The sequence below is a fragment of the Gymnoscopelus braueri genome, assembly GCF_963280865.1.
Source record: "Gymnoscopelus braueri genome assembly, chromosome: 5".
Taxonomy (NCBI): domain Eukaryota; kingdom Metazoa; phylum Chordata; class Actinopteri; order Myctophiformes; family Myctophidae; genus Gymnoscopelus; species Gymnoscopelus braueri.
The window spans coordinates 29,531,821-29,558,485 of NC_137606.1; the positions used below are offsets into that span (position 1 = coordinate 29,531,821).

At 41.4% G+C, this 26,665-nt stretch overlaps 1 protein-coding gene across 1 annotated transcript; it reads right to left on the minus strand.

Moving 5' to 3' along the window:
* Window positions 1-263: 263 nt before the first annotated feature.
* Window positions 264-26,651, minus strand: LOC308086055 (transcription elongation factor SPT6-like). Its single transcript, XM_080429391.1, has 37 exons — window positions 26,548-26,651; window positions 25,231-25,347; window positions 24,919-25,098; window positions 24,202-24,272; window positions 23,915-24,110; window positions 23,464-23,548; window positions 23,104-23,359; window positions 22,807-22,908; window positions 22,592-22,705; window positions 22,379-22,468; window positions 21,693-21,835; window positions 21,419-21,564; window positions 21,204-21,332; window positions 20,801-20,930; window positions 20,528-20,678; window positions 19,763-19,917; window positions 18,499-18,691; window positions 18,064-18,215; window positions 17,815-17,932; window positions 17,299-17,375; window positions 15,347-15,482; window positions 13,829-13,966; window positions 13,028-13,195; window positions 12,789-12,916; window positions 12,345-12,552; window positions 10,518-10,665; window positions 9,121-9,263; window positions 8,804-8,944; window positions 7,918-8,113; window positions 7,314-7,552; window positions 7,083-7,196; window positions 6,788-6,912; window positions 5,791-5,903; window positions 5,622-5,699; window positions 5,292-5,470; window positions 4,985-5,187; window positions 264-2,142 (listed from the first exon to the last, which is right to left on the minus strand). Exons 2-37 carry the CDS (start codon window positions 25,334-25,336, stop codon window positions 1,953-1,955), a joined length of 5,241 nt encoding a protein of 1,746 aa, XP_080285517.1. The 5' UTR covers window positions 25,337-25,347; window positions 26,548-26,651; the 3' UTR covers window positions 264-1,952.
* Window positions 26,652-26,665: the final 14 nt, after the last annotated feature.

The following is a 26,665-nucleotide window of genomic DNA, read 5'->3' on the forward strand; positions in this document are numbered from 1 at the left end:
AGAGAGAGAGAGAGAGAGAGAGAGAGAGAGAGAGAGAGAGAGAGAGAGAGAGAGAGAGAGAGAGAGAGAGGCATTTCTCTACATACAGCTGGCTGGGATTATCACAATCTATTGGAAGGTCACACAAGTGCACACACACACGCGCCACTGTAGCCAATGCTGCTTGCACACAGTTTTCATTCATGAAATAGCAATGACAAGATGTTTGTTTTTCAATGTTTTATTTACTTTGTATTACTTGACACACAGAATGCATTCTAAAAGACAAATATGGTAAGTTTTGTTGATGTATGTATGTATGTATGTAGACTATGTATGTTACTGTCTAGGGAGATAAAAATGTATATCTATATATTTTTTTATATTAGATTGACAGTAACAATTGTGTATGAATTAATAACCTCTGCTATCTTTTCAGGAGCTTTTGCATGATATAATCCAGTCAACAATACTGAATTGGTCTAGAGGCTTATAAAAGGCTAAACTCTTTTCTTTTTAACCCTTATGAAAGACAATATTAATTTAAATTCAACATCAAATGTCTTATTCATTCATTGTTTTTATTGCATGCATTTGATGATCATAAGCTTAAAGCCTGATTCTAACAAAACATGCGGTTACTATGGGCCTTGTATTTTATGCAGAATACAAACAAATCTGGTTGAAAATAACAAGCACTGCAACAAGCATAACATCAGTTGTAAGTAGTGGGATATGATGCTCATGTATACTATTTTCAGTATAAGACCATGTGCAATAACAGGTGCATAAAAGGATGACATTTATACATTGAGAATATGTTTGAATAGGTAACGTACTTGTATGTCAGTAGAGTATGGGAGGATTAATTTTTTTGTCATTTTGGCTTGTTTAAAAAGCAAAGTATTTGTATTTTGCATTGTGGTGTCGACAAGAAGTAAAAGTGCATTAACTTCTTTCTAGGAACATCACATCAACAAGTGTCTATATTTTATTTGCTTATTTGAGACAGCTTAACTAAGCTTAATTCAACTAAGCTTATTCAGCTAAAATAGGCCTGTGCAATGCATCCATCTTTATTTAATTTCAGTTAAGTATCATAGCAGTATAGTGAAATAATATGTTAAAATTTGGTACATTGCTGATGTGATGTTTTAGGGAAATCTTTACGGTAGTTCACCACACTCCACAGCACAACCAACACTGTGAAAATCATTGTTTCTCAACACTAGGCTACTGTAATTGACTATATTCACACATACTTTGGAGGTTTCTCACCTCCCAATTATGCTGTAAGGCATACGCCCACCCCGTGAATACGGTCAAATTTGCATTGGTTATCAAGAACACAGCTCTGACTTCCAGTGTTATTATTTGCTACCTCTGCAATTGAAAACATGGCTACATTCACAGCAATTTCATCCAGGGCCGCTGTTCCATTAGACATACAAACAGTTATGCTTTTGTCCACAACATTGTTTAACGTGTAGATTTTAACGTGCCTCTTTTATACAAATAAATATTGACATAGAAAAGGTTTGATGAATGAAAACCATCGTTTCATGTAATTCTTCAAAACCTGCAACTGGGGGTAAAGTGACTGAGCGCCCACTGGTAATTTGATAATGTTGCATGGTGGTGTAAAATTAATCAGCACAAATAAATCAAATCTGGCACAATCTCACATACCAATGTTGGTACACAGAACGTTATTTCTCCTTCTAACAACTGACGGAGCCATGTCACTTCAGAATGGCCCAAGCTACAGTTGGATACACAGTAAATCCTTAGCGTTTATATAAACATTTAATTAACCACTCCAACCGCTTCACCAAAATATTACTACTAGAATTGTTTTAGTTTGAAAGAAATGTTGCCTATAATGACATACCCAGAATTGGGATGCCAGGGTTAAAGTAGTTGAATTGAACAAAATGGACCCCATTTGGTTCTATTTGGTTCACTGTGTAACTCTAGCGATCCATCTCGTCAAGCAGTGGCGTTGCATCTCCGGTGACAGACATGGGCGTGCTCTCAATCATGGGACTCGGCGAGGGTCGCGGGGTCATCCTGCTGGGCCTCTGCTTCTTGCGCTCTGCCTCCTTCTCCTGGAGCCACTGCTCTGCCATCTTACCCCAGTCCACTGCGGTATGCGATGTCGCTCTGAGGATTTGGGAACAGAACAGTAAACAAACAAGAGAGCTCATGGGCTCGTATTTATCAAGCCACTCTGTTGGGCATAGAGTAGTAGGAGAATGTTATCAATATTCCTATTTTGTGTCATAAATGTTATAAAGCATAAACTGAAAGCGATGTACCAAAAAGTGGTTATGGATGCAAAGTACTGTATATGATCTCTTGAAGCTGTGGCCGAATGACCCAGGTGTACCCTCACTTTTTTGATATTTTTGCGGCTTTTTTGGCTTTATTTGTATAGTACAGTGGAGAGTGACACGAAACAGGGAGAGAGACGGGGAGTGACACGCAGCAAAGGTCGACAGGCTCGGGAAGCGAACCCACGACTTGCTGTTAGGCTGCAAGTGTGGTATGCCGCGTATGCGCCTTAACCACTAGGCCATCGGCGCCCCCTCACTTTTTTTATTGGAAGGTTTGAAAAGTCGTCTAGTCCAGCGTCCACACGCAACAATCGTGCACTTTACGATAAAAGCATGACATTTGGCACACATTTAGAGCATGCCATAAGGAACATTTTTGGGGCTTTCGCAGATTTGTCCTGTGGTAACCATAGCAGCCATTTTTCAAAATGGCCACCACCTTCTGTTATTTTACCAGTAACTCAAGGTTCTAGACCACCTAGGATCTTGATTCTGGTGACTAATCCTCCATTTTCAAGGATGGAATACAGTGGTACTATTTAGATTTGTCCTGTGGTAACAATAGCAGCCATTTTTTCAAAATGGCCGCCATCTGCTGTTATTGTACCGATGAGGAATACAGTGGTACTATTTACAACACGCTAGTAACTACCTAACTACATATCTGGCATTCAGTGAATTCAATAAAAGTATAAACATACTTTAGAAATGTACCCCATTCAACAGAGAGATGCTTCTTCTGTGGCAAATCTGCAGCAGGAGATGATGAAGCATTGTTCATTTAAATCAATGTGTGCTGCTGTCACGATCCGTCAGTTCTGTATCCCTGTTATGTTTTCGTGTGTTCCATGTTTACTAGTTTTAGTTAGTGTTTTACTTTTCAGCTGTGTTCCTTTAATTTTGAAGTCGTGTTTTGTTCCTTGTTTCTTAGTTTGATTTCCACTTAGTAGATGCTACCTGTCTTGTCTCACCAGTCCTGTCATTAGCAATTATGGTTCACCTGTGAAATGTCCAGCTCATTCAGCACGTGGCACAGACGGGGCAGGATACAAGCCCATAGCTGAGCATCTTACAGCATTTGACAAGATCAATTGCCTACCAAGAACACTCAATCTGTCACAACTGGATGAGGGTCAGGGCATTGAGGCAGCATTCCGGCGTCACAATGCCAAATGGCATGACTACTGCAGACTGAAGTACAATAAAACTAAACTTCAGAGGGCTGAAAAGACGAAAGCACCCCGCTCAGATGATCCAGACACCCACAGGTTCACCCGTCAGAGCATTAGAAATGAACCCCATTCAACAGAAGAACAGGCTTCTTCTGTGGCAAATCTGCAGCAGGAGATGCTTTGCATAATGCATCCACATGTTGTAAATAGTACCACTGTATTCCTCAGTTATTGGTAAGAAAACAGCAGGTAGCGGCCATTTTGAAAAATGGCTGCCATGGTTACTACAGGACAAATCTAAATAGTACCACTGTATTCCTCATCCTTGAACATGTAGAATTAGTCACCAGAATCAAGATCCTAGGTAGTCTAGAACCTGAGTTACTGGTAAAATAATCTCTCAAGAACAGATTCAGAGCTGCGCTACTGAATCTGTCGATAGCCCCGTTCAGAGCGTGTGCGCGTTAGCTTAGATGTGGGCGTGCCTTCAGATCAGGAAGCAGGCCGCGCTTTACCCAATCAAATGTAGTGGAAACAAACCGAAACTCATTTAACAATAGCGTCCTCGGAGCCGACAAAACCACGGAAAGTTAGTAACATTTTAACTTGTTCTTTCATCATAGAGACAAGTGGGCTTATAACCAAAACGATCCATGTTCTTTGGGAGAAATGGTGTTAGTGTTCCGTGGAGAAATATTGTTCGTGGGAATGAAAACATTGTCGCACCACCGGAAGTGGAGGGCTGAGGGCATGTCCAAACCACGGTTTCCAGCCGCATAGGTCTAGTTCATCCCCCCCCCCCCCCAGAGTCAAATGAAAAACGCTTGAGGCGCTGTTTTTCCATTTTATTTGACGATGGGTTCCCAGATTGCTGGTAAAATAACAGCAGGTAGTGGCCATTTTGGAAAATGGCTGCCATGGTTACCACAGGACAAATCTGACGATGGCCCTATAGCCAAAAATGTTCCTTAAGGCATGCTCTAACTGTGTGCCAGATTTCATGCTTTTATCGTAAAGTGCTCGATTCCATCAAAATATTGTGCGAAGACGCCGGACTAGTCAGCAGCTGTACATTTTTGCCAATAGATTTATTTTGCCAAAGCTACTGAGTTTGCTATTTACACATACAAGTCATGATATTTTCAGTATTCCTTTTTATTAGTTTTCCTGAATCAAACTATGAACGTAATTAGCCTATAATTGTTGAATACATAGTACAACTATCATCATGAGTTGTATTTCTCAAGTCAGTGTCTTGATATCATTCATTCTCAAAAGAGAACTACTCTTTGCTGAAAGTGCCTGTAGGAAGATTCATAATACAAGAGTATTTGAAGTCCTAGTCAAACTTCAGTCAGGGAGTTTATTCCTAATGTGTTTCTGAGATACTTGATAAATGTGGGCCCAGTTCTCCGTTTACTAAGAATTAGTTTCTTTCCAAGCAGCTAATGACGGTTAACTATATGCAGGCTGGTTAGAAACACTGATGTGACTTACTTTGGCTGTATCTGTGGCGTCCTGCTCCGTGAGGAAGAGGAAGATGGCGTGGAGGAGGAAGGTCGATGCCCCTGTGAGGACTGAGGGGTGCTGCTAGGATACTGTGGGGTGGTGATGTTCTGTGGTTGACTTGGGGTGGTGTAGGAATAACTGGGCGTCATAAGGGGAGTAGCAAGAGGCTGCTGGCCAGGAGTGGCAAACACCTATACGATTGCAAATCACATTCAAGGATAAGTTGGGTTAAAAGTCTGGTGTAGCATAATTCACTGTAGTTCTGTCAAAGGAGTCAAGAAGGTTGTGAACGTACATGGTAGGCACTACTGCTGCCCCCTCCCCCAGAGCTTCCCCCACTGTATGCGTATTGGCTGGATGCCCACTGAGCAGGGGTCGTGTTGGGGTTCTGACCCTGGCCTGTCACTGCAGCAATGGCACTGAACATCTGAGAGGTCATGTTGGGCGGGAGGGCACTGACTGCCCTGGTCAGGTCTGAATAGAACAGAGAGAGGAACACACAATGCACAGTACGCCCTACTATGAGGCACTGAATACCATGCACTATATGGTGGTGTCTCATTCATTCAAGAATCCATTCAACTCAATGCTATAACACAGATTGTACTGATTGACGGAAACAAACCTGCGATATTGATATTGGCTGGTGTGGCGTTGATGGATGCAGGAGTTCGTGTTCTACTACAACTGCTAGGAGTGATCCCTATCAGCGAAATACAAAGAGAAATATATCATTAGGTTCAAATGGCCCAGAGTCTCATTTAGCTGTGAGTTTTTTCTCTCTAGGCTCTGACCTGGCACTGGTTCCTGGTAGTGGTCCTTAAACCAGCGGAAGAGTCCATTGACTGTGGAAAAAATCTGGGCTCTGTATCTGAAGCCTTCAGGCGTGATGGTCACAAATTCAACCCTGTCAAACAATATTATTTCAATGATTATTGGGACAACAAATATAAGGTAAGAGTAAGTAGGTTGCCATGGCTTATTGTCGGTATCGGCCGAGAACGAGGGTGTCTATCCCCTTTTCAATGCGCTATAGACCTGTGGGACATGCCATCAGCTCCCAGTACTTTCTCCCCCAGTCTTAGTTACCCGTGCTACTCATACGCTACTCATACACACACACACACACACACACACACACACACACACACACACACACACACACACACACACACACACACACACACACACACACACACACACACACACACACACACACAGTATAGTATTTTTTAACAATTTAACAATTTGCTGTTTTCTGTGGTTATTTGTCCAAAATTGAAGATGTGCTTGATCCCAATTGCTCTGAACACCCTTTTTTAAACAGTTTGTAAAATATAGGAAATAAACTGTAAGCATGTGAATGAAAAGCTCTTGTGAAGCACATGCTGGGATGACAGGAATTCTAATGAAAACTAAATTTCAGTAGAAACCAAGGGAGAAAAACTCCAAAAACCTTATAGAGCAACATGCAATGAAATGTAAGGGTTAATTTGTTTGTTCAATCCTCGTCCGGTCTTAGTACGTCTCCAATGCTCACGATTTCTCTTGGCAAGCAGCACTGGCACAGACAAAAAAGCACTTCATGCCCCCCTTTCTGTCCTGACACACATTTTATGTTTGGGCGTGAGGAAGTCCAGTCTACGGCCAGCCCTGGCATGGATAGAAACTAGGCCAAGTGCCTCTGCAGCATTGCACTATGTATACAAAATGCATGCATGCTATGAATGGGTGGTCATTAACATTACAAAGATGGTGGGTGTTGGTTTGGCAGTCTCCTCTCCAGCTAACCTTGGCTTTCCTCTGGGCTGGTAACCAAGCAGGAACTTGCCTGGCAACTCTCTACAGGCAGATACATAGTAAGGGATGAAAGTAGGCTTCTCCTTCTTGCTTTTCACCAGGACCTCTTCCATTTTCTGTAATTCAGAAAAACAGTAGCTGATGATTGTTAAAGAATACTTCAAAAAGGTCCAAAGTGGTGTTGACAATCCCACCGGCGAGAAAATAACATGTTCTTATACACCAAAAATATAGGCATTTGCTCTGATACAACTGTAAATAGATTATATTATACACATATTACTCCCTTTCTGTCACCACCACTGCATTCTTGAAAATATTTGTGACCAAGAAGATCACGAGCGAATGCAGCCATCGGTTGGACGTATCGTGCAGTGATTTCATCGAGGTCTTCAAATTCCTTAGGAAACAGAGGTGGGGTATGAAAATGAGAATGAAAAGTGTATTTTTAATGTAAATACCGTTTATATGTATATATTTCATCTATGTAGAGACCTAGTAAGTCACAGATCCTTACTTCATTGTTGATCCAGAGGGTGTGACCCAGGCTAAAGGCATTCTCCTTGCCCTCCTCCCGCACATCAATGTGCTGGTAGATTCCTTCAGCTACCTTCCAGGTGACTGTTAGGTGGTTCTCCCCCTTGCTGCTTGGTCTGATTATCAGGTCTCCCTGGTCCATGGACTCCATCATCTTCTCCGCCTGCTTAAAGTTGATGTTATGGAAGGACGGGTGGGCGATTACCCTCTTTATGTAGGCTACAGAGAGAGAGAGAAGCAAGGCCAATATTTAAGCAACACAAATTATAGTCCATTATTCTCCATTTTGTTAGTCAAGTAGGCCTAAGGGTGTAAGGTTTTACACACCGGGGGCGTTTTTCATGCTTATATATTTAAAAAAAAAATGTTTGTGTCATGAGTATATCCACACAGAACACAATGATTTTATTTTATTCTCAATGAGGTTGAGCAAAAGCATCAAAGGGTATGAATTATGCTATATCAGCTATAATATATCAGCTATATGAATAGTTGAATGATAAATAATCACCAAAACATTTTCATATCATTTATTCGTCACGCCCCGGGTGTGTGAAGACGGGGCAAAGCAAAAGGATACAAACTTGTTCTGTGCTGTTTCATCTTTGCCTCTTCCTCTTTCTTCACGTCTTCACTCTCATTATCAAAGTCATAGTAAGTGTCTTTGGGAAGCTTCCAGTCATTGTTCTTGTCTGACAGGTCCGACGTCCGACAGGTCAGGTCTACGCTGAGCTTCTCTATGTCAATCTTCATGATTCTACAGTGCACAGTCATGCCAACCTACAATATTGAGCACACATCTTACAATCAAGTGACATAGAAGCATATACTGTATTGGTGGTATAGTCTCTATTGGACAAATCCTGGTCAAACTATCAAACTGTTGTGTGCAACACAACAGTTTGAAGAAATTACTCTTCTGTCTCTTGCCTATAAATCAGCTCTAAAATCCAGCATCTGTGTGAATAAGTAAACCCATGATTGTAGTTTTATTATTAATTTACTACAATAGGTTGTCGGCAGGAGACACTTCCGTGGCCGAGTCGGGCCGATAACGGTGCGGTGGAGAGTTGGCTTTATAAACCCATGAAGGTTGGGCACTTTGAGTGCAAGACACGAAAATAAAAGTATCTATCTAAGATTATGTTCTAGGCCATGCCTATATTAACTCAACGTAGCGTTTATAGACCGTGGATTGTATTGCATATTGATTTTATTGGAGATTTGACGTGTGTATTTGTGTTTTGTTTTGTTTGTTTGTTGTTGTTTATTTTTTCTTCTCTGTTTATACCATATTAAATGTATCACTCTTCATATTTATTTATCTAGTTATCCATTCATTTTCTTGGCTATTTTGAGACACCTTGTTTATATACTCCATGTCCATTCCTATATAACCTGTGAGTATGTAAAAAAAAAAACTAAAACTCAATAACAACAACGTTTAAAAAAACTAAAACATTTCACAACCTTGACCCTTTCCTCAGGGTGCTTCACCACTTTGTCACTGAGGAACTTCGTGGGGACAAAGCCATTGACTCCATTGTCCAAGCGACAGCGCACGCCTATAGCTTGTCCGGGACAGGAGCCACTGTCGAAATGGTTCCACACCTGGAAGGAAGATAAATAATCACTTGCATGGCGTGTAACAGCTACTACGATTGTTACAAACATTAACATGACACGGAAAATAGTAAACGTCCCCATCATGCCAGCACCATTGCATTTTCAGTACTTGTCCATACAGTAATGAAGCACCACACTAAGTACAACAGTGAGATCTCTACCTCGCTGAGTTCAGGGAAGTTGTCCTGATGACAGAAAGGGCACTGCCACAGACCTGTCTCATCATTCCTTATAGCTTGGTCATAACTTTCTCCCTGTGGACGCCGATGAGCAATGCCTGTCACCACGCTGGTAATCAGTTTACCTAGAGGGAGCAATAGATCTTTTCACGACAGCCATATTGGCAAAAATGTAATGTGTAATGTTACATCCTGTACGGGTGACACTAATTCGGCTCTGTTCCATTTAAGTCAAATTGAGTCAGGGAGCTGCTCTTGTGCATGTCCACAGGCTCTGCTACACTAAAGGGAACAGAGCACAGGTCTCCGCCAGGCCGGGTTGCCTACCCAGGGCCTGCAAACATAGCCACTTGGAATGGGATCTGAAAATGTTAACTTATATATCTGATCACATGACCCCAGAGATAATGTGTACCGATTTGTGTGAGTTTTGGACAAAATCTGTAGGAGTAGTAGCAAAAAGTGTGTTTTGAAGAAAAGTTTATCTGGAACAAATAGGACCTACCGTAAGTAGCGTCATGATCCAAGGAATCCAGGGAAAAACATATGTTTCCCAGCAATCGGGAGCTGCATTCATGATATGTGGCATTTTGTGCGAAACAGCCACCCCGACAAACTTTGGAAGCCAATCTTGGCCAATCAGGATGGAATATGAAACATCGAACAGATCCATCCATCGTGATCACATGACTATAGTGATAATGTGTACCGATTTGTGTGATGTTTGGACAAAATCTGCTGATTTCTGCAAAAAAAAAAAATATGTATATTTTTGATATATTTTTGTTTATATTAATTTGTTCAAAGCAAACATCATGCAAATAAGAAGACATTATCTCTATAGTCATGTGATCAAGACGGATATGTCAGATTTTTCATATTCCATCCTGATCGGTTGAGATTGGCAACTTAAGTTTGCAGGAGTGGCTCATTTGAACAATATGACTGAAATCATGAACGCAGCGTCCGATTGCAGTGAAACTTCACATTGGCCTCATTATTGGCTAAGATTGACTTCTACTATTTGGCCTGGCAGAGACCTGTGCTCCGAGTAGCACATTTTTCTAGTTTGACCTGTTTCTATCCTTGTTTCTCCTTGCTCTACTTCTATCTCTATTTTTCCTCCCTCCATGAAAACTATGAATGAATATTTCACACACTTCTTTACACCTGTAAACCTGTGATGTGACATAAATCTGATTCTGACCTGTACAGGATGTAATATGATATGACCCTATTATTTATGTCAATATGGCTAGGACTTTTATATTCATTAAGTGACCATCGCCATTGAGATTCACATCACAATGTCGGATTCAAACCTACGTTTGCTGTTCAGAGATCAGTTGAGTCTGCGAGTTTGTGTGCATTATAATCACCAATGTAGAATGTCTCTGGTGTCTCCTTTGTGACCAAGTTGAAGATCTCTTCTGTGTTAGGACTTCTGTAGTTGGACCTCAGATCTTTATATCTGCAGCTCAGTTCAGCCCGGATGTCATACAGAGTAATACCCTTGTTTCCATAGCCCTATTAAACACAGTCATTGTTAGGGTTGTAGTCGAGTCCACACAAAGCGAGTCCAAGTCAAGACCAAGTCCGAGGAGGGCCGAGTCTGAGTCAAGACCGAGTATGGGAGGGGACGAGACCGAGTCGAGACCGAGACTGACGGGGGGTGAGACCGAGAACAGATTATTATTATTTTATTCCTCATAGATAGACCTATGCATAACTTCATGGGGTTCTCAGGACATCATTTAACATCTTGAAAGTTGATATTTCCTGCTATTATTGCACCAGATTGACACATTTTCCAGACTATGGATTTACTTGTTTTATATTTAAGTGTAGCAACAGTGTGACAACTAAGCATTCCCCAGAAAACAGCTACAAATCAATGTTACTCTTATTTTGAATGATATTCAAATGTTAACGTGACGATTTTATCTCATTTTGAAGTCCACCAACCGGAAGTCAAACGTTTACTTTAACCTGACTTGACAAATGTGCTAAGCTTTTTTCAAAACGAACGTCAGTGCTACTGCTTTGAATCTGGCATAAGGAACCGACGTAAACGGTAAAGCTTTTCATCCGGAAGGCTTTATGGGCTGTGTGCTGCATTAAACCATTTTCACAAATTATCAAGTAATTCATCAATGAAAAGTAAACAAGCACTGGATTCATTGCACAAAATAAACACTAATGGGGGCTTGTACGGACCGGAAGATCAAAAGCAGAATGGGTAAGTTTCCCTGTGTGTATTTACGCAAGATTTGGCACAACAAAGAATTTTATTGATTAGCGCACTTACATCTCCAGAAAAGCCAACGACAGTATCGATCAGGGTCTAATGTTAATTAAAGTTTCGTTTTGCTGTCAATTGTTTTTGAGAACATTGTTTATTAAAACAATCATACAGGCTACAACACACAATAAAGAAATCAACCTGGAAATCTTGCGCTGTTCATCCAATGTGTCTGTAGGCGCTGTCACTATGACCATGATGTTTATCATATAATATCATTGAACTATTCATAAGGTCAGTGCCAGCTTGATCGTGTGGTTGGTTATAGTGGACTAATACAATATGCAAACTTGCCACAGTAGGAAGAGCAGTTGTGGTTACATAAACTGAACGTGAATGGGCTCCTTCACACACTAAAATGATTGCATTGCATTGCACTTGGACTCGAGTGGTCTCGGTGGGGGAAGAGTCCCGAGTTCCTTGGTCCGAGACCGAGTCAAGACCGAGTCAAATTATGGGCCAGACCGAGACGAGACAGAGTAAATTAAAATGCGGACTCGAGACAAGACTCGAGTCCGAGACCGGACTCGAGTACTACAACCCTGAGCAAAACAATTCTCCCTTGTGGATAATAAAGATATCTAATCTAACCCTTCATTGTTAAGAGAATTTCCTTCTAGAGCCTCAACCTCGGAAATTCAAGAAAGGCTTTGTCTGAGGATGATCTCAGGCAGTGTGAAGGTTCATGGGGAGGTTAAAAGTTCAGAGATAGTCACTAAAATGTTAAACTCAATCTCAAACTCAAGAGTTATGTGTTCTCTTTTCCAGGATTATGAGGCTGGAGAACAGTGCATTACAGTAGTCTAGTTGGCTCAGACAAAGACTGGATGAGGCAAGGCAAGGCAAAGAAAAAAAGTGTGATATATTTAAGCTAATAAAAGGCTACTACTTATGTCTTACAGACCTGCCTTTCCAATTCTTCTGCGAAAGCATCCAAGTCCAGGTCTTTCAGCCGCTCTGGATTTTCCAGGATTTCTTCCAGAGCTCCTGCAGGGTTGGCATCCTCTGCTGACTCGTCATACTCCAAAGCATCCACAGCCATCTTGCGTGCCCACTCATAGGTCTCCGGGTGAACCCGTGAGCCATCCAGAACCTCAATGTAGGAGTCAGTGCTGCAGAAAGAGATGCTAATGAGATTCTTTAAGACACTTACCCAATACTTCAGCAACAATGCAAGTGCAATTCATGGCATCTTAAGACTGGACTGTCATGTCAATATTAAGCAGTCATTATTTCCATGTTGTTGTTGTTTTTCAAGTTTTTAATGTTGGTGGGTCTGAATCCTCAATCCTGTGTAGCATTTGTTCATGCACTATATCTGCACATGATTCAACAGTCTATGCCTGACCTGTCCCCCAAAGACGCTGTATCAATCTTAATGAATCCGGCACAGTTGATAAAGATTTTGGGACCCATGTGACACATGGTGACCAACTGAGTACGATTTTCCAAACGAGTGTTGTTCTGCTTCAGGATCTGAAAATCAGTTAGTGAATAACAACAGGTGCTGCAAGTTCACACTTTCACAACACATTGAAAGCAGGGCAAAAAGAGATGTAGGTAAACCAACTGCAAATGCTGCCTTACCTTTAAAAGATGGGTTCCTTTTCTAGCACCCAGTCCACAGATGTACTGGACCAGACTCTGGGTGTATGGGTGGGCCAGAGCCCGGTTCACGTCTACTCCCACCTCGTTGACCCGGTTGATGAACTCACATTGCAGAGCACTCAGCAGGTCCTCCTTCACCACATGATCCTGTAGACCAGGGGGTTTCAACTGATTGTGAACCAGGGACCAATATCCTGACTAAGAATCAACCTGGGGACCACTGTTGTGTCAGGGGGGTATGGATATCTTCTTGTCTATTCTTGGCTATATAGTAGTGGCAAAGGACAGTCTCCAACCTTGCCCTGTATTTATTCTTCAGGTATGCCAGGGTGAGAAAACGTTTGCGTGACACTGTCATACAACGAAGAATAAAATAGGCAAATCATTTACGAAAAAGTATAAAAATATTAAATATGGAGATCTCTGCAAGACAGCAACGGTATGACCATGCATGTGTCAGCAATATGTTCCCACGTCTGGGATTGATTTTCCGCTGCATGCATACTACGACAAATTATTAATATCACAACATTAATATTACAGTTTGGCATAAGCACAGCAAAGTATATAGTTTCCATCACAATGTGTAAATGATCAAACCAGTGTTCTCAATAATCACTGTTCATCAATTGCTGTTCTTCTTCTAAGAACATCTGATGATTTGTACGAATCTGGTTCATACCACATTAAGTAATAGCTTGAAGAACAGAATTATTGGTTGAATTTCGTCAAAATGACCATTGCTACGGTTATGGTTTGAGTCAGATGTCGTTACTGTACCTGAAGGGGGTGCAGTTTCAGACAGAGGATGTCCTCATCACTGCTACACACTTGCGCAAACTCCACCAGAGGATCCTGAATCTTCCTGGCTAAAGACACAGCTTGTCTCAGGAGAGGAGGGTAATCCCGGAAATCTGCCTGTACAGTGTATAAGCATAGTTACAATGAAACTAAAATATTAATATTAAAGGTAGGGTAAGTGATATTTTTTGGTTAAAACAAAAAGTATTTTGTTAAAAGGTTAAAGCTCTATATTCTGATAGTAATCATTGCTATAGTGTTTGTTCAGTAACAGGAGTCGCCCCGTCTCTCCAGCTCTTTAATAAACAGAAAATACATTTTCCGATGTTCCGGTGTCAAAATTCTCAAAAAAGGAGCCAGTCCCAATTTTGTCTGCTCATTTCTTAGTGTCATCACTTCAAATTTCACTTGTTTAATCTATATCCTGATTGAGTTCTCTATCCTGATTGGATAAAATTGGAAATTAAACTGAAACTGAAACGAAAATGCATTTTCTGTTTTATAAAGAGCTGGAGAGACAAGGAGACTCCTTTTACTGAACAAACACTCTATAGCAATGAGTACTATCAGAATATAGAGCTATTTAACACTTATTTTAACCAAAGAAAATCACTTACCCTACCTTTAAGAGAGTGAGAAAGTTAAAGAGTGGGAGTCAGTGCTGCAGACAGATATGCTAAAGAGACTATTTAATTAAACATAGAGTCATGAAAATGTTGTAATCTTTTAGTGTTATATATGAAGTTTACCACTTTTTGAATGTATTAGTGGTGGGTAAGAGGCCTTGTCAGATACAAGGTGACAGAAGGACAGAGTCAGAGGCGGGAAAGTTTGCAGCCTGCTGCAAACTGACACTCTAAACTCTCACCCAGTCCGCTCAGTAACGTAATGTCATACCTGGAGTTGTGAAAGACTCATTGCAAAATACACGGACCACCACAGTAATAAGAACCTAGACACACGAGTTAAGATGCATGACTTGTGACACAGCACAACATAGATTCGGACATTAGGATATCCCATCCTAAAGTCAACAGGTTACTTATAGACAAGAACTGGCAAATGTAAGACAGGGGTTCCCGGTTTGACCAGTCAATGTGACATGGACTTGGAAAGGTCAAAGCTCTCAGATGGGTAAATTGTTTACGAATAACATTAATGAATGTACTTGGATTACACTGTGACGACATTCATCTCATGTATAAAGACACCCCGAATCCTGTCAAATGCTAGGCAGACCTGCAGCGGTCTGCTTCAGCTTGTGTTATTGGCTTATGTATGGCTGACTATGTGAATAAACTAATATGTGATTATATTCGTCGTTGTCTGTCGTAACTTTGATTAATAAGTTAACACGTTCTATAACCTCTTAAAAGCAGTGTTGTTGGGAAGCCTTTGATTGATTCAATAGAAATGATCTACAAAACAAAAAGACAGAGAACAGAGAGCTAGAAACCAAAAAAAGGGAGGTTTAGAAATCTTAGATGTGCAGATGACCTCTGATTTCTTGCTGTTCATGTAGAGGATGGCGAGCTCATTATCAACCAGTTCCACAGAGATGGACGGAAAAGATGCCTCCTGCTCCAGCTCACCGACTGTGCGCTTTATGTCATCAATGACCATTAAGGCGTCCCTGCGTACACAAGAAAAAAGACAGTCATTTCTGCAGGTTTCTTAAAAAAAAGTGATTAGGGATGCACCAATTAATCGACCGTTACTCGCCTTGTTCACTGTATCGGCAAATAAGATGACCAATGCCAGTAAGTAAGTAAATAAGCCTTGCCGAGCCATGTGGCCCATAGGGCAAGAGCCTATCTCCTGTTTCTGTAGTGTGAAGCAGCTTGATGTACATCCCTGGACCTGACGCTAGTATGTCGCAGGGACTTACCCTCAATCCAACCCTTGATGCTGAGTGCCAAGCAGGGAGGCATTGGGACCCATTTTATAGTCTTTGGTATGACCCGGCTGGGGATGGAACTCCGGCCTCCCAAGCTCAGGGCGGACACTTTAACAACAAGGCCACTGAGCTGGTGTGCCAGTGGCCAATGTTTATCTGTTGTTTCAATAATCTATGATAGAATTTGTGCTAATTGTCTCCGCCAGGCCGAAAGGCATGGCGAGAGAGTATGTTTTGCCCCCTGTCCGTCCGTCCGTGTGTGTGTCCGTCCGTCCGTGTGTCCGTCCGTGTGTCCGTGTGTCCGTCATTCTGTCATTTTGTGTACAGCTAATCTCCGGCACCGTTGGCTTGATCGCAGCGAAACTGTGCACACACTCTCCCTGGATGCCAGAGCAGAACCTCTGCCCTAATTTTTTTAATTAGCCTTCTATAGCGCCACCAGGAGGCCGCTTTTTGCAAAACACATTTCTTGACAGTACTCCTACAGATTTTTTCCAAACATCACGCAAATCAGTACACAGTATCTCTATAGTCATGTGATCAACACGGATCTGTCCAATTTTCCATATTTCATCCTGATTGGCTAAGGTTGGCTTCCAAAGTTTGCAGGATTGCTCCGTTTTCAACAAAATGCCTCAAATCATGAACGCAGCTTGCGATTTCCGTGAGATTTCACACGCACATTCCCACTAGGCCGAGGAAGAAATGCCACTTGAAAATGTTCAAATCAGCCTCATGGTGGCGCTATAAATGGACGATTTGTGTTTTTAACTATAACTGCACCGATCTGCATGAAACTTTGCACGCACACTCCCTAGAGGCCAAGGAAAAACAACTGACCTGCATTTTTCACATTTGCCTTTCATAGCGCCACCAGGAGGCCGACTTATGTAAAACACATTTTTTGATATTAAGCCTTCAGAATTTATCCAAATTTCACGCACATCGGTACACTTGATCTCTATAGTCATGTGATCACGATGGATCTTTTAAAATTTTCATATTCCATCCTGATTGGCTAACATTGACATCTAAAGTTTGCAGGAGTGGCCCGTTTTGAACAAAATGCCACAAATCATGAATGCAGCGTCCGATTGTGGTGACACTTTGCACGCACATTCGCACTACATTGAAGAACAAATGCCACCCTTTTAACATTGCCCTATTATAGCGCCACCAGGAGGCCAATTTTGCAACACTTTTCTTTTTTATATTACTCCTACAAATTCAAACATCATGCAAATCGGTACACATATAGTCAAGTGATCAAGATGGTTCCGTCCAATTTTTCATATTCCAACCTGATTGGCTAATTCCGTACATTGCTGCCCCACAATAACCTACCTGACCTGGCGGAGACCTGTGCTCCGAGGAGCACTTTTTCTAGTTAAAATATATATTTCTTTGTTTTAAAATTTGAATTTGAATGAAGATTTCTTTGTTTCCATGGCACAAAAGGGGGAAGGAATATATAAACAAAAACAAAACAAACAAACAAATACATTGGATCATATCAGATAATTGAGTATAAAGGGGAAAATGAGTGACTAACCTGTTTTCTCCGGAAACAGCAATGATGTGAGGCTTCTTGGAGCTCAGGAACTTTTTCAGACTGTCAATATCGTGGAGCTACAGTAATAACATATTGTTGCACAGAATTAGAGTGCTTATTGGTAACAATGCCAGCCCTAGGATTAATTCAGTGGATCCCAAACTGGTGTGACTAGTCCAGGTGTGCCTTGGGATTTTGTGACAATCACAAATTATTATTGTAATAATACAACTTTATAAATATAATTTACTATATCAGTACTTTGTGTACACTCTTTCCCAATACAGAGGTAAATTCTACACCCCAAAAAATATATTTTCACCTCTTTCAACCTGGCATCCCTGTTTTGGCCATGTCATTATAGGTGTTCAGAAATAGTGAAGTGTAGATCTGCTATTTTCGCTATGAATACAGGTGTGCCTTGAGATTTTGACTTGCCCATTGGTGTGACTTGGGCATAAAAAAACCATTGGATTGATGTAACCTTGCACCTGATTTAAATACAAAGGGTTTCACCTTCCGGTCTCTTTCGTCTTCTCTCCATGCATTTCTCCTTTTAAGAAAATAGGGAAGCCTCAGGAAATCCCCCATCTCTCCGTCACCGTTCACTAGGGCGCAAAACACCGGGGTGTCCCTGAGGAGAAAGAGATAGATGGGGCAAACTGTCATGCACTGCTATAGGGATAAATATACTCTGAAGCCAGAAAGGTGCATTGCGTAAAAGCAAAATGGCCACTGTGACTGTCAATATGGTCATTGACCTACCTGCTGGATGAAAAGGCTACTCCCAGTACACGAAAGCCCTTGCCCGGGGCCTCGGCCACCAGTTCCTCCTCCTCCTCCTCCTCCTCCTCTACTTGCTGATCAGGACGATAGGGCGCCACCTTCAGCCAGTTATACAGCTTCCTGCTGCAGGCCTGAGGAGTGGCAACCACTATCAGAAAACTGTGGGCTCAATATACATCAATGCTTTGAGCTGCCTGCTTTGGAATGTCAGTGCCAAAATAAGAAAAATGTTTATCAATACCTGGGATAACAATGGGATGTCAAAGAAAGAAAGATTGCTTTTTATATTATACATTGACGTTATATTTTACATGATCGCCTTTGTCTTTGTTTATATGTATGTTGTAGTAGAAGAAATGTTGGCTCTGTTGGTTATGGAACGTGGTGCTGGTCCATCGGAGAACATGCACATACCTTGATAATGTTTTCTTTTGCCTCTGCGATCAGCTTGTTTTTTAGTTCTTTAGCCATCTGTGGGTAGAGGAACTGCTTAAGAGAACGCTCAATGGCCAGGGTGCGTTGGCGATTCCACTCCTGGACTTGGTGACTGAACTCGTCTCTGTAATAAAACTGCTTGATCTCCTCAAAGTAAGTCTGGTCACCATACCTGCCCAATAAGCATACATGAATGGTTCAGTACGTCATTTTTTTTTTTTTTTTTTTTTTTTATCCCGCGATTTTTGTAATTCATTTTTTTCACCCGGTGCCAATTTCCTAAGTGATCCTGGGTGCTACACCAGCCCTACACCAGCGCTACACTAGTCCCCCACAGCCTAGGGGAAGCCAGGGCCGAGCTCATGCTTCCTTCAATGCATGAGAGCCAACTGACCTTCTTATCACCTGACAGGGGGGAGTTTCCCTGGTAGGATGTAGCGCGTGGAAGGAACACGTTATTCCAACCAGTTCCTTTCCCCTCCATCAGGCGCCCCGGCTGTCATGGGGGAGGCGGTATAGCGACCAGTGACCAGGATTACTACATGTTTTTGTGAGGGTATTAAGGAGACACAGGGAGAACATGCAAACTCCACACAGAGTAGGCCCTTTCGCCAACCCCACCTAGGGTATGTTCAGTACGTCAGTTTAACACAGAGGTTCTTACATCAAGAGCGAAAATGGTATTCGTCCACTGCTCAATATCTAATAAGTTGTTGAATATCTTCCTATCAACTAATAAAAATAAGATGTACACAAGTATTCAGTTATCTCTATAACTTCAGAATATATGGCAACATTTTAATGGGACTTTATAAGAACCAAGAAGTTAGATTAGTCTGTGACATTTGTAATAGTCAGTCCCAGAAACATCGTCACCTAACAGTGAGAAAGATCAGAGCTTGTCCTACTTCTTAGGTTATAGTTGTGTAATGCTGGGAACTCACCAAAAAAGCACCGCTCACGTGCTTTATTGTGCACGGAGGGTGTGTGCGGCTGTTCTCGCCAAACCTGGCCACAGCGGGACGTCTGGTCAATACGTTTCAATGAGAATGAAACGCCCGGAGCAGGAAAAAAAACGTCACATGCGCCATCGTATGCGTCTGTAAGCGGCCAGTCATTCATTAACATGGGAGCGGAAAAAAGCGGTGTCCACACACTTATGCTTGCGCGCCTGGTGGGTTTCAAGCATAACACTGGTCTAAAGTACGTTAAGACATAGATGTGTACTGAAAGAAATGCTTACCCTTTCACTCCCAACAGATCAATACAGATGTTGATGGTAAGCAGTCCCTCCTCCTCTGCCTGACACATCCTGAGAAACTGGTCTCCATTCAGTTCCTTCACTGGCTTGTTCTTTAGGTACTTGAATGAGTAGCTATAATGGGCCTCATCTACATCCTGTAAGACAAACAAATGCGGCACTTAATGTTGTTAAAATGTTGAGGGTTTTGTTACTTTGTTGTAAAGATATAGAAAACAGTTGAGCTTAGAGTCATCTCTCTGCTTCAACATGCCCCAGCAATGCTGCAAACAAGGGAAACCCTGATAGTTTTCATTGTAAATAATGACTCTTTTACAACACTTTCTTCAAGGCTGTAAGGTATAGTCAACTTAATTATATATTTAAGAACAGTCCTATATTAAAATTGGCTTAAAGGGATTACATTTCAAACTCCATTTTAACCATGTTAGACTCTTTGAAAACACACGTCCCTGGTTCTCATGACTGATATTGTTTGTCTCATGACTTCTAACATCAGACACGACAGAAACCGTTGCCTAACAACGCAGATCTGTGCATATCCATATATGGGCATATCTGCGCGCCCACTGCAGAAAGACATCGTCCTCCGCACCACAACTTGAACTTTATATAGCAGATGACTATTGTAAACACATCCGTATTGGATGAACATAGTGTGTCCTTTTATTGTTGTATTTATTATGTCATATGTTAAACCTAACCTAGATTACTTGATTAAAACAATGATTAATTCTTCAAGTGTACCTTTTTGCCTTTCTTGGTAGGTTTGGTGTTGATCTTGGCTCTCTCTTGGAATGTCTGCCTTAACACATGTCTGACCAGGGGCTCCCGGGCAAGTTGCATAGCAACCATGTAACGCGTACCTTCCAGCACTGCTTCCGCTGTACTGAACTGACTGGGCAACAACAGACAGATGAGCTGATTTTGTCAGTTAAATATAAGCTTGAATGCAATAGAAAAAAAATATATAAATATATATAATATTTAATAAGTTAACACCAGCAATGCATAACTTACCTGCAGATATATTCCTTGGCGAGCTCCAGAGGCTCAGCAGGAAACTGTTCGGTTTCATGACGCTGGTAACTGTCACGCAAGTTCTCTCCAAACTGTTCTGGAGTCAGACCAAACTTCTTTGCCAGGCCATCTGATGAGACCAGATCAAAGAGACAATACAGTACACTAATACAGCTATACCAGGCCCTAAACATTTTTCTCCAGAGAATTGACAACCAACTAAGTTATTTCATTGTATATTATAGGCTTGGTGTTTTCTGAATTTTCATGATAAGTAAAGATTTCATTTTATGCAAGAAACTGCATGGAAAATGGTGGGACAATCGTAATGCCTTTTGTTGCCAGTGCGTAATTATGTTTGAATACAATGACATCTAGTGGGCATTACTGGTAAGGCACTAACCCAGCCCAGCACTCTGGCAGATACTGTACATGTCCCTACGAGACGCCAGCTTCAGGTCAGGCCCTTTAATCTGCTTTTCCTCTTCCTCTTCCTCTTCCTCTTGCTCCTCATCATTTGGTTCTTGCTCTCCTGCGAATGTAACACATGATGCAGAGGTTTTTCTTTCAAAGAACAATAATAAAGCACAAGATTCGAGTATGAGAACTTGAACCTACCATCTTCATCCACTTCTTTAATCTTTTTAGACTTCTTCTGGCTCAATTTGGCCACATTTTGCATCTTTGGTATGTCTCGACCATAATATAGCAGGAAGTGGTTGTAGACATCACCCAGTTCTTCACCAGACTGGACATCCTTCAACCTGTAAGAATGGAAAGTTCAGAGACATCGGAAGACATTTAAACTCTGGTAAAACAGCAATGCAGACAGACTTCCCAGAGAGAATTGGATTATTGCACCTGTTTTTGAATAATTTGTATAAGGATATACCTTTCTAGATCGGGAGTGTCTAGTGGGCGGACACCATCAGACAGTGGTTTATCTGGGTCTGCTGAGATCTGCTCAAACTGGTAGCCCTGCATCCTCCGGAAGAGGCGGGTCAGGTTTTGTTTACGGGACCTCAGCTGAGTCCACTGTAAAGACAGTTCGACTGGGATTAAAGCACCATTCCAGTGGTCTGGCATTTTCAGTCCATTGACAACTCACTGAATACTTCACATTACTGCTGACCATTTTCCAAAGCATAATGCCAACTTTGTTTGATTTTCAAGGAAGCCAATTGGACTAAATTAATTTCAGTACGGAATAAAGATCAACTTGCAAAAACTTGAACCTTGCTTGAGATAGGCAGTGATCTAACACACCAAATATCAATTGTGAGCTTATTTTTATGTTATGTTTTGTTACGTTTGCATTTTAATCCATTATAATGCACGGATACTTGTAAAAACATCTAGTCGAACAGTAATTGATTTACAAAATAATTCAAACATCCATGAGTAATTAATCATGCGGTGATGTTGACTCAATTATTTAGGTAGGTTTTGTAATGTTTTAATCACTTTGAAATGGGAGAATGATCTATGTTATATGTGACAGAAGCTGTGAATAGACAATGACATGTCATTAAAGCACTGTAAGTGTAATAGTCTAAAGGTATATATTCCATCAATCACCTTCTCATCCCATTGCCACACCTTCCACAGGTCATTTATGTTGAGCTCTGGCTCCACATACTCTTTCCTGTAGAATGCTATGAATGGAACCTAGGAAGACATTAATAATTTCAAATGTAACTTTAGTCCTTTGGCATTTTCAGACAATAATACAGAATCCCAAATCCTAAGCTCCGTGGTTTTGTTTCAAGCACACTCCCAAAGAATAAATACCTCAAAATGCTGGTTCCTCATGAAATTCAGAGCCTCTTTGATCTTCTGAATCATGCTGGGACCTTTTCTGCTGAAATTAGTAGAAGGGCCTCTTTCCAAATAATCTGTGTTCTCCTGAGTTTAAAGCAAATCATAACAGATGAGTGAATGAAAGCCAACCAATCTGCTATATTGACAGATCAATGTGAAGGTTCATACCTAGACCGTAGATTTACCTGCATAGAAATGGTGGGAGTGGAGAAGGCATTCCTGTAGATCCATTCAGCCTCTTCCTCCAGCTCATCATCCTCTGCAGGCTTCACAGGGAGGGAGCGCAACTACAAACAACAAAGATACAGATGTTTGACTGCTTAAATCTAACATGCCCACAAGAGCACACTATAATTGGCTTAACATACACTCAAAATGTTTCCACACATTTTTAATATGGCTATAAAAAAGTAGATGTGAAAAAAAAAACGAAATTCTCTACAACCACAATGCTGGGAAGTAGTTCAAGTCCTCAGTCACACCTGGAACCTCTCAGGCATATCTGTGGAGCGGATCTCGTTGTCCTGGTCTGTCATGTGACTGCTCTCCAGTTCGCTGGGCTCGTAGATCTCAAAGATGCTGCGACGGCCCACCCTCTTTTTAGCCTGCTTCTTAGGCCTGTCCCATGACTCATCTTCTGCATCCTCCTCCTCGTCCTCTCCGTCATCATAGGCCTCTGTGTCAAAATCTGCAAAGTCGAAATCACCTCCAAATATCTCTTGGGCCTCCTGGAGAGCTCTGTGGAAATGACCTTGATGATTAGAACGATACGTTCATTGCACAATACAGGTTTCTGTTTTCAAATGAATCAGCAGGTGGGCTTTCCCGTCTGAATCACTTACGCGTCCGTGTAGCCTGGCAATTTCTTCCTCCATTTGGGTTTCTTCAAAGGCTGCCCGTCGTCATCCACAATGAAGTCATCAATGTCTGAGGATTCATTAAATAAGATACTATGTAAGGCAGTGGTTCTCAAAATTTTTAAGGCATGTATTTAGCCGCGGACCCTTATATGAAAATGCATATTTTGCATCCACGTGATGTTTTTTATTTATACAAAATAAATAGCCAATCTACAAGCTCACAAGAGCTATTTTCAAATAGCCAAAGTATAAAATAGGGTTAAAGTGGTTAAACAGATTTTAATGCTATGTTAACTAATTCTGCCGGGGACCCCTTGAAACCCCCTCAAGGACCCTTGGGAGTCCCCGGACCCCACTCTGAGAACCACTGATGTAAGTTAACAATGAACGTAACCAGTCAAAAAATTATTTATAGTAAGGACCGTCTTCCTACCAGACTCTTCCTCCTCCTCTTCCTCGTCATCCCTCGGATGTAAAGGAACATTGACTGGTGCCTCTCCATCATCTTCTAGGCCACTCGCACCCATGAAAATCTCATCCGCTATCATGTCCTTCTCGTGAGCCTCACGCACGTCATTGTCTCCTTCCTCGTCATCGTCAGACATGTCTCGTAACCGTCTGAACTTTTGCTGGACACAGGAAAGAAAATTAGAACGTATGGTAGAAAATTTAGAATGTGTCACTGTCATTTATATACAACACACGGCCTCTGACATTTACCCTTTTCACTTTTACTCCCAGGTTCTCTTCAATGAGATCAATATCATCATCATCCAAGCGGTCATCATAATCTGCAAACATATAAATAAATATAATACATGTAATACAAAGAACACGTTTTCTGTACAGGATCAAATTTCTAGTCAGTAAGAATACCATGAAGATTCTAGCAGGGGCCCTCATCCAAGGTCATTTCGACTATGCATGCTTCTCATAGTATCACAACACCACTAAGGCCTTAAAAACAAGGCTCCAGACATCCCAAAACAAACTGGTAAGGTTACTTCTTGGCCTCAATCGTACAACCCATCTAACCCCTGCTCACTTTGCTAGGGTTGGATAGCTCAGGGTTGAGGACAGAGTACGGCAACTTGCCTTGGGCCTGGTCTACAAGATTCTCCTCCTAAAACTGTCTATTGAACATATTTCTTGTTTTTCATACCAGTAACATGTAAGCTGATTGTATGACGTTCTGCATAGTAGTGTATATTTGTATGTCTTAAATGTCATCATGATTTGAGTGCACGGGGATCTCATTTTAAATAAGCCAAGTGCTTTTATGAGCGATCCAGTTTAGAGGACCTTGTATTGTGATTTGTACTTCCATGTACTGTTACCATGTCTTTCTAAATAAAGTATTCAATCAATCAAATACATGAAAATGTAGTAATGCCAGAATGCACATGAAATGGCACCACGGAACGAGGAGCCGCATACTTCGTTTCCGTTTGCGGTGCCCAATTTCCTCCCCAGAGTCACTTTCTCCTTCTTCATCCCGCTTTCCTTCATCTGCCTCTTCATCACCATCTCCATCTCTGTCTAAGCCATCATCAATCAGACCGCGAAGGTTTCCATGCTCATCTTGATCCTCTGCGTTTTCTTCCTCCTCTTCATCATCTAAGATGAAAAATTCAGTTTCTCAACATCTTACCGTCAGCACAGAGCAGTCATGAGGCCAGTATTGCCTTGATACTATAATGTCAAATGTAACCAAATGTAATTTACAGATTACCCATAGGCTGATCTTACCATCATTGTCCTCTCTGTGTTTCTGTGATGTTTTCTGCTCACCACCAGACCTCTCAAGTAATTCCTCCTCTGATTCCTCAGCCTCACTTTCAATGAAGTCAGACATGACAACAGGGTCTGTTGATATGATCAGTGGTTACTTACACTGAGGAATAGTCTCTTCTCAGTCACATCATTCCTATAAGATGCATTGTGCATGATAAGGTGGCCAATTTATTTTTGTTCAATGCACCAATTATTTTATTAAATGCAAAGTCACAAGTCAATGTTCTGTTCTATTATATTTAAGTAATACCAAAACAATGTAGAAAGTAGCCTATGTTTGTTACAACAACATACACAATTCAATTCATTTCAATTGAATTAATTATAGCCTGCACTGCATTATAGCCTACCAGTGATTACAAATCTGAATTATGAATGAAGGGCCAGAGCGTTACCATGCAGTATTTGGCCTCTATTCCTATTGATTTCATATCATTACTGCAGATGTAGCTGGAAGGAAGTATTCGCCAGTGATAACCTTAATGCACTTTATTCCTAATCCTGCAGCATGACGACATTGACATGATACGCAACAATTTATTTAGCAAAATAGGCTAGTTTACAACGTAGCGCGAGGATACATCAGGCCAGGGAACTCAAGTGAGCCACAGTGCAGTTCTGGGCAGGGATGCTGCTGCTCTAGCCCTGAAACATGACTGTCATGATGAACTTCTACCTGGTGTTTGTACTTTTTCCAATTACGACCCGCACATCTACATAAACGTTCAGATTTCAAATATAAAGTGCTTACCCTATGGCCACGGATGTTACAATTCTGTACGGCCCCACAGAAATACCCGTATCGTCCGTATTGTTTAATGAAACGCATTTTAATCCGACCGGTGGCCATTTTCTTCGTATTTTCACCATACGCTTTCAACTACGTGGCCCTATCGGTTGGGAGGTGTATTGCACTCTGATACATTATAACTCTATGAGAAAATGGCCACCAATCAGATTAAAAGTTTTTTTTTTTAACAATTCGGAAGATACAGACACTTCTGAGGACCCGTACATAATTGCAACATCCGTGGCCATTGGATAAGCACTTTATATTTGAAATCTGAACGTTTATGTAGATGTAAATGGAGAAAGTGCAAACACCAGGTTGAAGTTCATCCATGACGGTCGTGACAGAACACCGTCGTGTATCCATGGCTACTGCTGCTCAGGCAGGCATGCTAACTGGCTAACACAACAGTACTGTACAGTCCACACCGATGCATGGTCCCCCTACGTCGCATTCCTTGCTATACCCAATCATTAACATACCTTGGCTTTGGTGTTAGATCCTTAATCCGTTGAATAGGTCCCGTTTATAAACTACAACTGTCATTGCTTCGGGTGTTGCAAGGCTGAATAATGGCACATTTAGCAGTTAGGAGGACGC

What these genes read in the sequence shown, in the direction of transcription:
- LOC308086055 (XM_080429391.1), bottom strand. Translation starts at nt 25,336, where the DNA reads ATGTCTGACTTCATTGAAAGTGAGGCTGAGGAATCAGAGGAGGAATTA. An exon ending in ATATGCCTGAGAGGTTCCAG is followed by an intron (nt 22,909 to 23,103) that starts GTGTGACTGAGG and finishes TGTTGTTTGTAG; the next exon opens with TTGCGCTCCCTCCCTGTGAA. An exon ending in CTACCAAGAAAGGCAAAAAG is followed by an intron (nt 19,918 to 20,527) that starts GTACACTTGAAG and finishes TTTGTCTTACAG; the next exon opens with GATGTAGATGAGGCCCATTA.